Source organism: Saccoglossus kowalevskii, chromosome 2 (assembly GCF_978046115.1).
Source record: "Saccoglossus kowalevskii chromosome 2, keSacKowa6.1, whole genome shotgun sequence".
Taxonomy (NCBI): Eukaryota; Metazoa; Hemichordata; class Enteropneusta; family Harrimaniidae; genus Saccoglossus; species Saccoglossus kowalevskii.
In genome coordinates this window covers 3,530,005-3,544,092 of record NC_140642.1, presented here as the reverse complement: position 1 = coordinate 3,544,092, position 14,088 = coordinate 3,530,005, and the positions used below count along the sequence as shown (strand labels likewise).

General features: G+C 34.6%; 1 protein-coding gene across 3 annotated transcripts in view; it reads left to right on the top strand.

Moving 5' to 3' along the window:
• LOC100366288 (pecanex-like protein 1) overlaps window positions 1-2,405 on the top strand; it is an 86,958-nt gene extending 84,553 nt beyond the window's left edge. For all 3 annotated transcript variants that reach the window (XM_085507900.1, XM_085507894.1, XM_085507890.1), the window contains exon 37: window positions 1,771-2,405. In XM_085507900.1, the coding sequence (XP_085364026.1) occupies window positions 1,771-2,046 (276 nt within the window). In that variant the 3' untranslated portion in view covers window positions 2,047-2,405. The remainder of the gene's footprint in view (window positions 1-1,770) is intronic.
• The last annotated feature ends 11,683 nt before the right edge of the window (window positions 2,406-14,088 follow it).

The window sequence follows — 14,088 nt, the reverse complement described above, 5'->3', positions numbered from 1 at the left end:
TAAGATGGCGGCCATTTTTGTGCTAAAAATCATCAAAATCAAGCATTTCCCAGCTGTTTATAGATGGATTTTGTTCAAACCTTGTATATACGTTGGACATTATAGGACCTTGATGCACAACATGTTGTTTTACGATCTGATTTAAGATGGTCGAATGGCGTCCATTTTCGTGCTGAAAAATCCTAAAAATCCAGCATTTCTCGGCTGTTTACAGATGGATTTTGTTCAAACTTTGTATATACATTAGACATTATGGGCCCTTCATGCAAATAATTTTGTTTTTCAGATAAGATTCAAAATGGCCGGCTGGAGGCCATTTTGTTTTAATGAATGTGGTTCTCGTGCCATATCTCTGACTTGTTTTGACTGATTATGTTCAAATTTTAAATATTCATTATACATCATGTCATAGATAAACAGATATATTGGTTCGACGATCATATTCAAAATGGCCGAATGGTGGTCATTTTTGTGCTAAAAAATCATCAAATATCAAGCATTTCTGGCATTTATGGATGGATTTCAGTCAAACTTGGTACATACATTAGACATTACTGGTTCTTGATGCACGTCATTTTATTTGTCAGATTGGATTCAAAATGGCTGACTGGCGGCCATTTTGTTTTAATGATTGGGCTTCTAGAGCCATGTCTCTTAAATGCTTTGACTGATTATGTTCAAATTTTATATATTCGTTATAAATCATGTTATATATATACATGTATTCAAAATGGTTGATTTTGAATGCTGTTCCAGAGCAATATCTCTCAATATGGACAAGTACTTGTTCAAACTTAGTTCATACATTAAATATCCTAAACAATTGATGCATTTCATTTTGTTTTTCAAACAGATTTAAAATAGCCGATTAGTGGCCATTTCATCTAATGAATTCTCATGTTCAAATGATATATTTCTATAACCTGATAACTCATAGGAACTTTCTAATGCAATTACTTGTTTTTATCATAGGCATACCCCTGTCATATATATAAGCACATAAACAACTAATAAAGCAAATACCTTGATTCAGGTTTGAAATGCTACAAATTGGATCATATAATCTTTAAAGTAACATAAAATGGAACAGATATCGCATTCAAAGCAAGAATGTGTGTATTACAATGTGTAATGTCTATTTCTATGCTAGTATTGACTGCAATGGTAATCAGTATGCATTTGTTCTAGTGTACAAATATCTAGTATTAATAGTAATAATTATACATCTGTCACCGTAACACCATAAGTTACAGCGTGCCATAATTTTGCGGTATTGCACTGGGTATTTTCATCTTGCCATACTAGAAAATTTGAATTCCAAATATGGAACGATTATGTGTGTAAGCGCCCTCTAATATTAAAAACAAACTTGGCAGCCCCCAGGGTTTGACCTGACTCTACACAAGAAAGTTTGCTGAATGCTTTTGGATTTTTGCATTTCCATGTATGCAAAGTATGCACTCAAACAATGCTGTATGCTGTTTTATTGACCTCCGTTGCGCGTCAGTCAATACTCCTGCTGTACTGTCTACGTGGATACTTTTTGGTATCCTCGTAATAACCTCATATACCTGTACTCTCAACATTTCATCTGCCATCATAAATCAGGACTATTCCTATAAATACATGTGCTCGCATTTCAACAATTCAGTTTACAAGGCTTAAACTTCATTATCCTGAAGACACCCAATTTCCAGCCATGCTTTGGTATAGTTGATAAAATGTATGTTGATTATTAGATTTCATCACTATGTACCTGTGTCTTTTCAGATTATTGACCCAAGTCAAGTTTATGATACTTTGAATTCTCAGAAATATGTGCAATGGCCAAATGAACATATGAAAAAACATGGTGGCAAAAACCACTGGAAAGATTGGACAGTGACGGAAGGTATGGAAGGAACTGTTGTACATCGTTGGATACCCTGCCATTTTGATTCAGCAAAGAGGTCACACATTGATAAAACGATATTATTGGTGCATATCGAAGATAAATACGTTCCTATATCAGAAAATGCCGTTGTGGATCTTGGTGCTGAAGTGTAGAACAACTCTTTAAGCTGACTACAAGTTACAATATTTGGATATGACTTAATTATGCATAGTGATTTATTTTTCAAAACATATGGATTTATTTACAATCAGTGTATTTTTCATCATATAAAAATAGTTTATACATACTCAGTGATATTGAACTTGGAAAAATAACATATACCAGAGGATCACATCTTTGCCGAATTTGTACTTACAGTTGGTAAATATGCAAGTATTTTAATGTCTTTGTCATTTGTGCTGATATATTTGATATTCTTTTATAAAAAAACAGACGTGTTTCAGAGACAGAAATACTATCATGCTGGAACAATAAAAAACTGTAAACATTTGTTTACATTTTGTGAAATTTACATGCCTGTACATTGTTGATTTCAAGTGATTATGTAAATTAAATTCATATCACTATACTACACTGTCTCTCATTCAGATTTATGTGAATTATGATTATGGTATTACCGGGTATGTTTAATTCCACAATGATGCTTTGACTGAACAATTCCGAGGATTTGGGGATAAACTTGGGCTAATCTGATGCTACTGTTCATATGCATATCTATTAATGTATCTGAATACTCAGTTAAAAATTACAAGATGGTTTTTCTCCACTTACCGGTAGTGTCTTGTTATAGGCCACTGCTTCCTGTTTAACTTGGCACCCTCTGACTTGACTTGAAGTTTGGGGAAAAGATAGCGTACGGTGAAAAAAGGTAATTTTCTCAAACATGAAATGCAAGTGGACGTGATTTTAAAGTAAATTTGATACATTTTACACGAGTTTCGCTTGCTTGGCATCAGACAAATACGATCATGTGATACTACTTCCCCGGATTACGTTCAGGCAATCTATTTCCTCAGGAACCCTTTCGTTGCCACGGGTTACGACTGCCATGTCACTTGAGGTACTCGAAGGTGGCAACGCAAACGCACTCCAGGTGATGTATTCCATTTCCAATCCATAATATCAGTTACTGGAAGTTTGCTCCTCTCTGCATACTTCTGTTGATTTGGTGTTCACTGTGTAAGTTCTGAATATAGTTGGGTACCTTGTAATACACATAGATAGGATTAATTCACTGAGCTCTGTTTATAAGATATTTAATGTAATGGCGGCTTCCACTGTAACTACTGCACATGTGTGCCTACAACATCATAAGGGACATTCCAATACTGTAAAATACTTTATTTTAGCTGGAAAGCCTTTTAGGGTGTTTTGTATGGAATTTATTTTCACTGATCTTTGGCGAGTTGAATGTAAAATAAAGGAAAAAAGCTATATTCGCTGGATTTTATTTTCACTGAATCATTCCTTCAGCGAAAATAGTGAAAATTAATTCCAAGTGAAAATAAAGTATTTTACAGTAGTTAACACTTAGCTGAACATCATTCACATAGTAGGAACCTCATGATGATTATTACTTGTGGCAGTCTTTGCCGAATTGCTGGAAGACTATCCAAGATACGTACACACTTTGCTTAAAGGCTGTGTTGAAATTTCACCAACCTGTCATAATGAGATAGGACCACAGTTTGATTCCCATTGAACAAGATTATTTTGAACTCGCATGTGCTTTAGTTCAAAGTGGGCTCACTAGATTAGGAGAACCATGTTTTGAAAGAAATGATATACCATAGTAGTCTTAAATTTGTAGTCATAATAATCATAATTTGTTTAACAGCTTGAAAAACAAGTCATCTGAAGATGACACAACCCCCACTTGTCAGATGTGATTATAGTTGGCTATGAATTATACAGTTTAAATGTATATGTATAAAATCAGGTGGGGAGATTAAGTTGAAAATCAAAAGTATGTTACTTAAAGTTAACAGCTAGGACATCTATTAAAATTGGTAAAATTTGCATCAATTTTACCAAAAATTCACAATCAATTGAATATGGAAATTCAATTGAGTTAATATTAAATAGCAAATACATGAACTATTACCGTAGTTCACAAGATATTAACAAAAATTCAAAATTTATTAAATATGCAGATGAGCTTGTTAATTAAATTGAAACTCAATATTGCATTGCATACGTCTTATATTGACAAATCAAGTTTGGTCAGATTTGGATTATTAGTTCACAAGATATTAACAAGAATTCAAATTAATAATTAAATATGCAAATGAGTTAATTAATTGATTCCTTGAAAAATAAATCAATGTGCATCTGTAGCAGTGGACACTCTGACTTTTTACCAAGTCTCAGCAAAATCAGTCCAGGCATCTCCGAGAAATGATGATGAACACACCAAAAAAAATGGATTTTACAGAATTTTGACATTCAAAATGGCTGCCAGGCAGCCATATTTGATCAAATCAGGAAATAAAGCCATGTGAATATGTATACCTCCTCACTGTGTCTTTGTACCGAGTATTGAAATCAGTCAAGGCATCTCTGAGAAATATCAATGGACAGACAAAAGCCTTGATTAACAATCAAAATGGCTGCCAGTAGGCCATATTTGATCATTTCAAAAAAGTAAAACAATAAATAAGTTTGTTTAGTGTAAGTAGATTTTCCTTGGCTTGCACATAAAAAGTATCGCTGGATTTTGTGTACCTGACAACAGGAACTTTAAATTACTAAAAAAAAATTGCTAGTGTGTTACTGTCTTCCAGCTTGAGGAAAGAAAAAAAAATGCAAAGCAATGATGAGGTGATGTTCATGCCCCCAGGATTTTGAATGGCCTAATTAACCCTTACAAGAAACATTCAGTACAAAACTGCTGACCACATGTTGTAAAAGAATATAAAGTAGATGAGGATAGTGCACTGGTTGTTGATAGCAAATGCATGTGCTATTGCATTTTTACCTGTTGCTTGAAAATGCAATATAAAAAGTGCACATTATGAAAAACATCACGTGGGAAAGGAATTCTACAGCAGAAGCAACAACCACAATTTTTGTTCCTAAGTGATCATGTGACGACAGTGCATCAAGGGAATTTGTGTGATAGAGGTTTATGGAAAACATGATATGTATGTAAAGTTTTGTGTGACTTGTAATATATTGAATTATATTTTGGACTATGTATGTCACAACCCTATGTAGAGACACGTTTTAATCCAAACATAACAAAACTATATTAAAAGTTAATTCAACTATATTAAAAGCAATTTACATATTAATTAGCCAATAGCATTTTTCAATGAAACTTGATACATAGGTGCTCAGGATGAGCCATATACATGTTTAATATACAGTTAAATTGTGTGCTCACTGATTTCCTAATTTGCATTCATGAATTAACCAATTTATATGTGTTCCACAGGTTTCTTGAATATTGCTCATTGAATGTCAATGAAATTTGGTACATAGATGATTTTGGGTAATCCACAGATTTGATTACATCAGCTTTGAAATTCATGCATATTAATTAACTACCTTATGTAAATGTTAATGTGACCTTGTTAATATGCATACATGTAAGTGAACTGTTGTAGAGCAGAACATGCAACTAATGCTACAATTGAGGCATTTGGCAAGAGATAACTGTTAATGTGACCTTGTTAATATGCATACATGTAAGTGAACTGTTGTAGAGCAGAACATACAACTAATGCTACAATTGAGGCATTTGACAAGAGATAACGGTTAATGTGACCTTGTTAATATGCATACATGTAAGTGAACTGTTGTAGAGCAGAACATACAACTAATGCTACAATTGAGGCATTTAGCAAGAGATAACGGTTAATGTGACCTTGTTAATATGCATACATGTAAGTGAACTGTTGTAGAGCAGAACATACAACTAATGCTACAATTGAGGCATTTGACAAGAGATAACGGTTAATGTGACCTTGTTAATATGCATACATGTAAGTGAACTGTTGTAGAGCAGAACATACAACTAATGCTACAATTGAGGCATTTGGCAAGAGATAACGGTTAATGTGACCTTGTTAATATGCATACATGTAAGTGAACTCTTGTAGAGCAGAACATACAACTAATGCTACAATTGAGGCATTTGACAAGAGATAACGGTTAATGTGACCTTGTTAATTTGCATACATGTAAGTGAACTGTTGTAGAGCAGAACATACAACTAATGCTACAATTGAGGCATTTGACAAGAGATAACGGTTAATGTGACCTTGTTAATATGCATACATGTAAGTGAACTGTTGTAGAGCAGAACATACAACTAATGCTACAATTGGGGCATTTGACAAGAGATAACGGTTAATGTGACCTTGTTAATATGCATACATGTAAGTGAACTGTTGTAGAGCAGAACATACAACTAATGCTACAATTGAGGCATTTGACAAGAGATAACGGTTAATGTGACCTTGTTAATATGCATACATGTAAGTGAACTGTTGTAGAGCAGAACATGCAACTAATGCTACAATTGAGGCATTTGGCAAGAGATAACGGTTAATGTGACCTTGTTAATATGCATACATGTAAGTGAACTGTTGTAGAGCAGAACATGCAACTAATGCTACAATTGAGGCATTTGGCAAGAGATAACTGTTAATGTGACCTTGTTAATATGCATACATGTAAGTGAACTGTTGTAGAGCAGAACATACAACTAATGCTACAATTGAGACATTTGACAAGAGATAACGGTTAATGTGACCTTGTTAATATGCATACATGTAAGTGAACTGTTGTAGAGCAGAACATACAACTAATGCTACAATTGAGGCATTTGGCAAGAGATAACGGTTAATGTGACCTTGTTAATATGCATACATGTAAGTGAACTGTTGTAGAGCAGAACATACAACTAATGCTACAATTGAGGCATTTGGCAAGAGATAACGGTTAATGTGACCTTGTTAATATGCATACATGTAAGTGAACTGTTGTAGAGCAGAACATACAACTAATGCTACAATTGAGGCATTTGGCAAGAGATAACGGTTAATGTGACCTTGTTAATATGCATACATGTAAGTGAACTGTTGTAGAGCAGAACATACAACTAATGCTACAATTGAGGCATTTAGCAAGAGATAACGGTTAATGTGACCTTGTTAATATGCATACATGTAAGTGAACTGTTGTAGAGCAGAACATACAACTAATGCTACAATTGAGGCATTTGACAAGAGATAACGGTTAATGTGACCTTGTTAATATGCATACATGTAAGTGAACTGTTGTAGAGCAGAACATACAACTAATGCTACAATTGAGGCATTTGGCAAGAGATAACGGTTAATGTGACCTTGTTAATATGCATACATGTAAGTGAACTCTTGTAGAGCAGAACATACAACTAATGCTACAATTGAGGCATTTGACAAGAGATAACGGTTAATGTGACCTTGTTAATATGCATACATGTAAGTGAACTGTTGTAGAGCAGAACATACAACTAATGCTACAATTGAGGCATTTGACAAGAGATAACGGTTAATGTGACCTTGTTAATATGCATACATGTAAGTGAACTGTTGTAGAGCAGAACATACAACTAATGCTACAATTGAGGCATTTGACAAGAGATAACGGTTAATGTGACCTTGTTAATATGCATACATGTAAGTGAACTGTTGTAGAGCAGAACATACAACTAATGCTACAATTGAGGCATTTGACAAGAGATAACGGTTAATGTGACCTTGTTAATATGCATACATGTAAGTGAACTGTTGTAGAGCAGAACATGCAACTAATGCTACAATTGAGGCATTTGGCAAGAGATAACGGTTAATGTGACCTTGTTAATATGCATACATGTAAGTGAACTGTTGTAGAGCAGAACATGCAACTAATGCTACAATTGAGGCATTTGGCAAGAGATAACTGTTAATGTGACCTTGTTAATATGCATACATGTAAGTGAACTGTTGTAGAGCAGAACATACAACTAATGCTACAATTGAGACATTTGACAAGAGATAACGGTTAATGTGACCTTGTTAATATGCATACATGTAAGTGAACTGTTGTAGAGCAGAACATACAACTAATGCTACAATTGAGGCATTTGGCAAGAGATAACGGTTAATGTGACCTTGTTAATATGCATACATGTAAGTGAACTGTTGTAGAGCAGAACATACAACTAATGCTACAATTGAGGCATTTGGCAAGAGATAACGGTTAATGTGACCTTGTTAATATGCATACATGTAAGTGAACTGTTGTAGAGCAGAACATACAACTAATGCTACAATTGAGGCATTTGGCAAGAGATAACGGTTAATGTGACCTTGTTAATATGCATACATGTAAGTGAACTGTTGTAGAGCAGAACATACAACTAATGCTACAATTGAGGCATTTGACAAGAGATAACGGTTAATGTGACCTTGTTAATATGCATACATGTAAGTGAACTGTTGTAGAGCAGAACATGCAACTAATGCTACAATTGAGGCATTTGACAAGAGATAACGGTTAATGTGACCTTGTTAATATGCATACATGTAAGTGAACTGTTGTAGAGCAGAACATACAACTAATGCTACAATTGAGGCATTTGACAAGAGATAACGGTTAATGTGACCTTGTTAATATGCATACATGTAAGTGAACTGTTGTAGAGCAGAACATACAACTAATGCTACAATTGAGGCATTTGACAAGAGATACAACTAACATATCAGATAACCATATGTGTATATGGTCATATTGATTATACAATACCATAACTACCTTCAACCACCCTGATCACTGCTTGCAGTTATATATTTTTAAATGCCTTATTTGTTCTATTAGAAGCACACCTGCTCAAATATAAATGACAAAAGCATGTCTATGGTCGAAATGAGACTTATTAAGATGATTTTGCATGCAATTTTTGCTTATGGTGTGCTACTGATATATTAAATACAGTATTTATTTGTAATCCACGCCTCTAGTACACTTAGTACACAGGAGTTCTTTCTAAGCTTTCTTTGATTTTTGTTTGTATTAGGGATTGGACTTTAATTACTGGGAGTTGGGTTGGGGAAACTGATGAAAATTTTTTTATGATCCTAAGCTGGATAAATGATATTTGCATTCAATATCACTTCACTAAAAAAATCATTCTTGTCCAGGGAATGACTAAGGAGTGCAAAAGTCAATAAAAAAGTTGATATAGATTCTGGTACAATAGATTAATACTGAAAATAACAAACAATAATAGATCATTGAATCGCATGGTAAAACTACAGAGTAAGTATTTGTGCAGCCTGTAACTACTGATTTATAGAAATAGGAGCTATTCTTAGATCGCTTAGGCTGTTCATATTTGTAAAGCATCTAAATCATCTAAAATAAACAGTTGGTGGGCTAAAGATACATGACGCCCGTCTGCGTTGCTCATAACAACATTTGTATCTTCGTGTTTTAGTAGCAAAATTTTACCCGATCAGCGCAGAGAAAATCCAACAAATCTAGAACGCAAATGTTACGTTCATAATGTTGAACTATTTGTTGACCGCAGAATGTAAAAATAGGTGACTATTAAAGCGATAAGAATAAGCGGCAATGGGATTATGGGATCTTCGTATTTTTTTAATCCAGGGGTCAGTATCCAGTATTTGATTTTTTATTTGAGTATTTTCCAATATATACAAGGGTTGGGTATGTACCAGGATCCGCCCCTGGTTCGTATTCTAAAACTGGAATATTTTCAAATGTCGATATCCTGGGGTAAGGCTGAATAACGGTATAGATCATCTATATTTTCCAATATGTTAACGCCTTTTCTATTTCAATACTCTAGATACATGACTGAGATTACCATAGGACGATTCCGATACGTCATAATTACGATGTCTGGTCATATACGATGAGTTAAATCGTGATATTGCGAACCTTCAATAGGAAAGAACGAGCAATGATTACTGTGTCTTCCCCCGTTAAATAAATCACCCTTGTTGCCTCCACAAAACGCAAATAAAAACATTCAATACTCACGGTAATAACAAGAATAGTTCAAGCTATATATTTCAGTATTTTATACGTACTTATTTGTTAGAATAACACATAATACGATGTATACCATCATTTCTCTATGTATGACAACTATTATGCCATGTGGCATATTACACCGAATGACCGGATTACCTGTTCACGCCACAGTGCTAAAAAGATTTACAACAGTCTGAACAGTGTCATTATCTGCTCACTCGGAAGTTGTCTTCTGTAATTAGAGGTTATTAATTACAATAATAATTTTCAATTTACGAGAAAAGTCCGTACTTTGACACAGAAAATAATCCATTTTAGTATTCATTGCAATTGTTATTGATCGATTTATCCAACAGCTTAGGTGGTCACTGGTTGGACATTTATCACCTTGAGCGAATTTATTACCGAACTCGTTTGAAAATAAAAGTGAAATTGTTTGCCATGTGGTAGATGTATTGAATTATAACATTTGATGCTATTATGCCGTCTTTTTGTCACAGTCGTGAAATCATGAACTACATTATCGTTGCTAGGTGACAGTAAAAAAATTTTTCATATCAAAGATAAATTGTGCGAAAATAATTAATACTGATTAAAAGTACTAATCCTGTGGGTACATTGTCACAAATCATTGGAGGGGCAACATTGTCACTAATCATTGGAGGGGCAACATTGTCACTAATCATTGGAGGGGCAACATTGTCACTAATCATTGGAGGGGCAACATTGTCACTAATCATTGGAGGTGATACATTGTCACTAATCATTGGAGGGGCAACATCGTCCCTAATCATTGGAGGGGCAACATTGTCACTAATCATTGGAGGGGATACATTGTCATTAATCATTGGAGGGGCAACATTGTCACTAATCATTGGAGGGGCAACATTGTTACTATTCATTGGAGGGGATACATTGTCACTAATTATTGGAGGGGCAACATCGACACTTATCATTGGAGGTGGATACATTGTCACTAATCATTGGATGGGGAGACATTGTCACTAATCATTGGAGGTGGAGACATTGTCACTAATCATTGGAGGGGCAACATTGTCACTAATCATTGGAGGGGCAACATTGTCACTAATCATTGGAGGGGCAACATTGTTACTATTCATTAGGGGGGATACATTGTCACTAATCATTGGAGGGGCAACATCGACACTTATCATTGGAGGTGGATACATTGTCACTAATCATTGGATGGGGAGACATTGTCACTAAACATTGGAGGGAATACATTGTCACTAACCATTGGAGGGGAGACATTGTCACTAATCATTGGAGGGAATACATTGTCACTAATCATTGGAGGGAATACATTGTCGCTAATCATTGGAGAGGGATACATCGTCACTAATCATTGGAGGGGGTACATTGTTCATAGCTGTTAGATTTGTTCATTTCGTGGAAATATTTTTAGCGAATATTTTTGTTATATTTGGTAAAAATGCTTTGTTGGCTTCTTCTTGAAAACTGGAAATGAATTACCTTGATACTTGAGATGTAGATACTGTGGGCAAACGATAACACTAATTCTCTATTTTCGGTGAAAATGTTTGTTTATATTTCTCCACTTCAATCGCGTTTTTATACTTGATATATGTGTACCTTGAATGAAAGAAATTCCGTTTGTGACAGTACGGGAACACGCCGCGCATGAACAGACATACCCTTCAACTAGGGTTGATGAATCCACTACATGCATGGGTACTTATTATCAGTGATAAGATAAACATATGTGTTTAGACACTTATAATAGGATAAATTCAAAGCCAAGGTTGTTTGTTTCACCACTATAATGTTCATATATATATACATGTTTTTAAAGGGCTGTAGTCGTCGCGCCGCGCATGTGCAACATTTGTGTTGATAAACATTGATTTTCCCAGAATCCAATGCGCTTTTCTAATGAAATCTCGAGTACGAGTGCCACTTGCACTGGTTACCGACAATTCCATCGATACCTTCCAAGCACCAAAAAAGACCGTAAGGTAGTTTGTTTTTAACATTAAATGCTTTGTATGAAATGGCAAAAGAACTAAAACTGACACGATATTTGGGTAGCAGTCTTATTACAGTAATATTTCTTTTATTATGTTTGTTTATTTTTTAATATGTAATTAATTTTTATTTTTTCATGTATTTTATTTTATTTAAGTGTACCTGGTAGTAGTTATTTTAAATTCGGATAATCATAAAAAAATACTAGCCAAATAAAATCAAACTAAAAGAACAAGGTTTTATTTTAATCTGACTGGACAGCAGCCAATTTAACTCGTCGTAACTTGTGGAAGATTAATAGTATTGTAAGTGTCATACATTACACGTTAGGAATTCCAAAGTATGTGTCTCACATTCAGAACCTGTTCTCCTTGGACCCGGTTTCAAATTCAGTGCCAGGTGAATGAATTCGGGAAACGTAATTTTCCTACTGTCTCCAATGAAAGTAGCAATGACAACAAATCTCTTTCTAGATACAGCTCTGAGTCAAGAAACAGGCCATGAAGACTTACAAAATCCGTTTTGGGGTAAACATGTCTTTTAAGTTTACTTTTATTGTTTACGCTAGTAATATGCATTCGAAGTGTTGAGTAACTAGCATGCACTGTCACTATTTTAGCTAATTTAACACTAATTCAAGATGTGAATAATTTACCGAAAGTATATTCTCACAATAAGATACCTTAGTCAAATCTAGCAATCCATTTCTGATAGTGTTTCCCAAGTTTGTTTTTGTGTGTGGTAATTTCATAAACCAAATGATAAATGGATTTAACCAAATGTTTGAATAAAGGGAAGTATGGGTTGTTTTTACGAATGCTGAGTATCAACACAAGGTGGCTATAAATCTTAGATAAAGCAGGGCCGTCGTTTTATCTTTAATAGGACTCTGGAATGCCTTTGTGATTGTTTCGGGGATCGTTTTTCTTTTTCACATTATAGTCTCTCCAAGTGTTTAAAGTTAAAACTATGAACTCTTGTCATCTTTTATTCCAAATCAGTAAAAGTAATTTATTTTAAAACTCTGTAATCCAGCGGTATCATTGGTAATAAAGCACTCTACAGACATTTGGAATAAAAGGCACTTTTGATTCTAAGTAGGAACAGCAATATATCGAAACAACTTGAATTTACAGTCTACCATATATGTGATTACAATTAATCGGAACTCCCACCGTCTTTTACGATCGAAAAATAGCTGATAATAACCTTACGGTTTGGCATCATTTTAAATTATCCCAACGGAAATTGACAGCCACTGTGGGAGACCTTCGTATCGATGCTCATTTGTTATTATAATCACCGTCATGTCCACCTCATATAAAAACCCGTAGTTTCTCAACTTCATGTATTGTAGCAAAGATGAAGTTGTTCGTGGTCACCGCTTTTGTGACGTTTGTCCTATATAGTTCAGCATCTCCCGCCAAGGAGGTAAGATGATGTATGTTTACGATTGCGACATTTTTTTACATTCGCACAGTTTTCTGTAATATTTGTGACATAACTTGGAGACGGAACTTGTGTTAGAGGTAATACTTGAATATTACAAGGAATCGTAGAACTGAAGTGAACGCGAGTTCTTATCATGATAGTTAATTTTATATACCACAGAAGTTAAAAAGGCGGGTTATTTTCGGGGTTGAAGTAACTACGATTACTGTAGTAATTAGCGCACTGTTTTTACGGTGGTTATGACTTTCAAATTCGCCAATTTTATTTAATCAGCTCATTAGGATACACCGCTACCACTGATAAAATAAAGGTTCTAATGGAAAATCAAAAAAAGTTCATATACGCCAGGTTCAAATGCAACTGATCATTATGTAAGTTGATAGAATTTAGCGAACTTTCTCGATTTTGGTGCTACAACATAAATCCGTTCTCACTAAATGCATTCGTACTAGAGGGCTCTGTTTCATGCAAATTGCAATATTATTGTTTTCACTGTTCTCTTTAAATAAAGCATAATATTATATAAACCAAACAATACAACGCAAGTGTAATTTACACTCGCCTGTCGGACTCGTTTCATTCATAAGATACATGACCATATGTGTGGACGCGTACCACTAACTATGCATGATTGTTTGTTCAGGATATTCTAACAGTAAGTTGGCTTTCCCAAGATCAAGTTCATGACCTTGATATATACT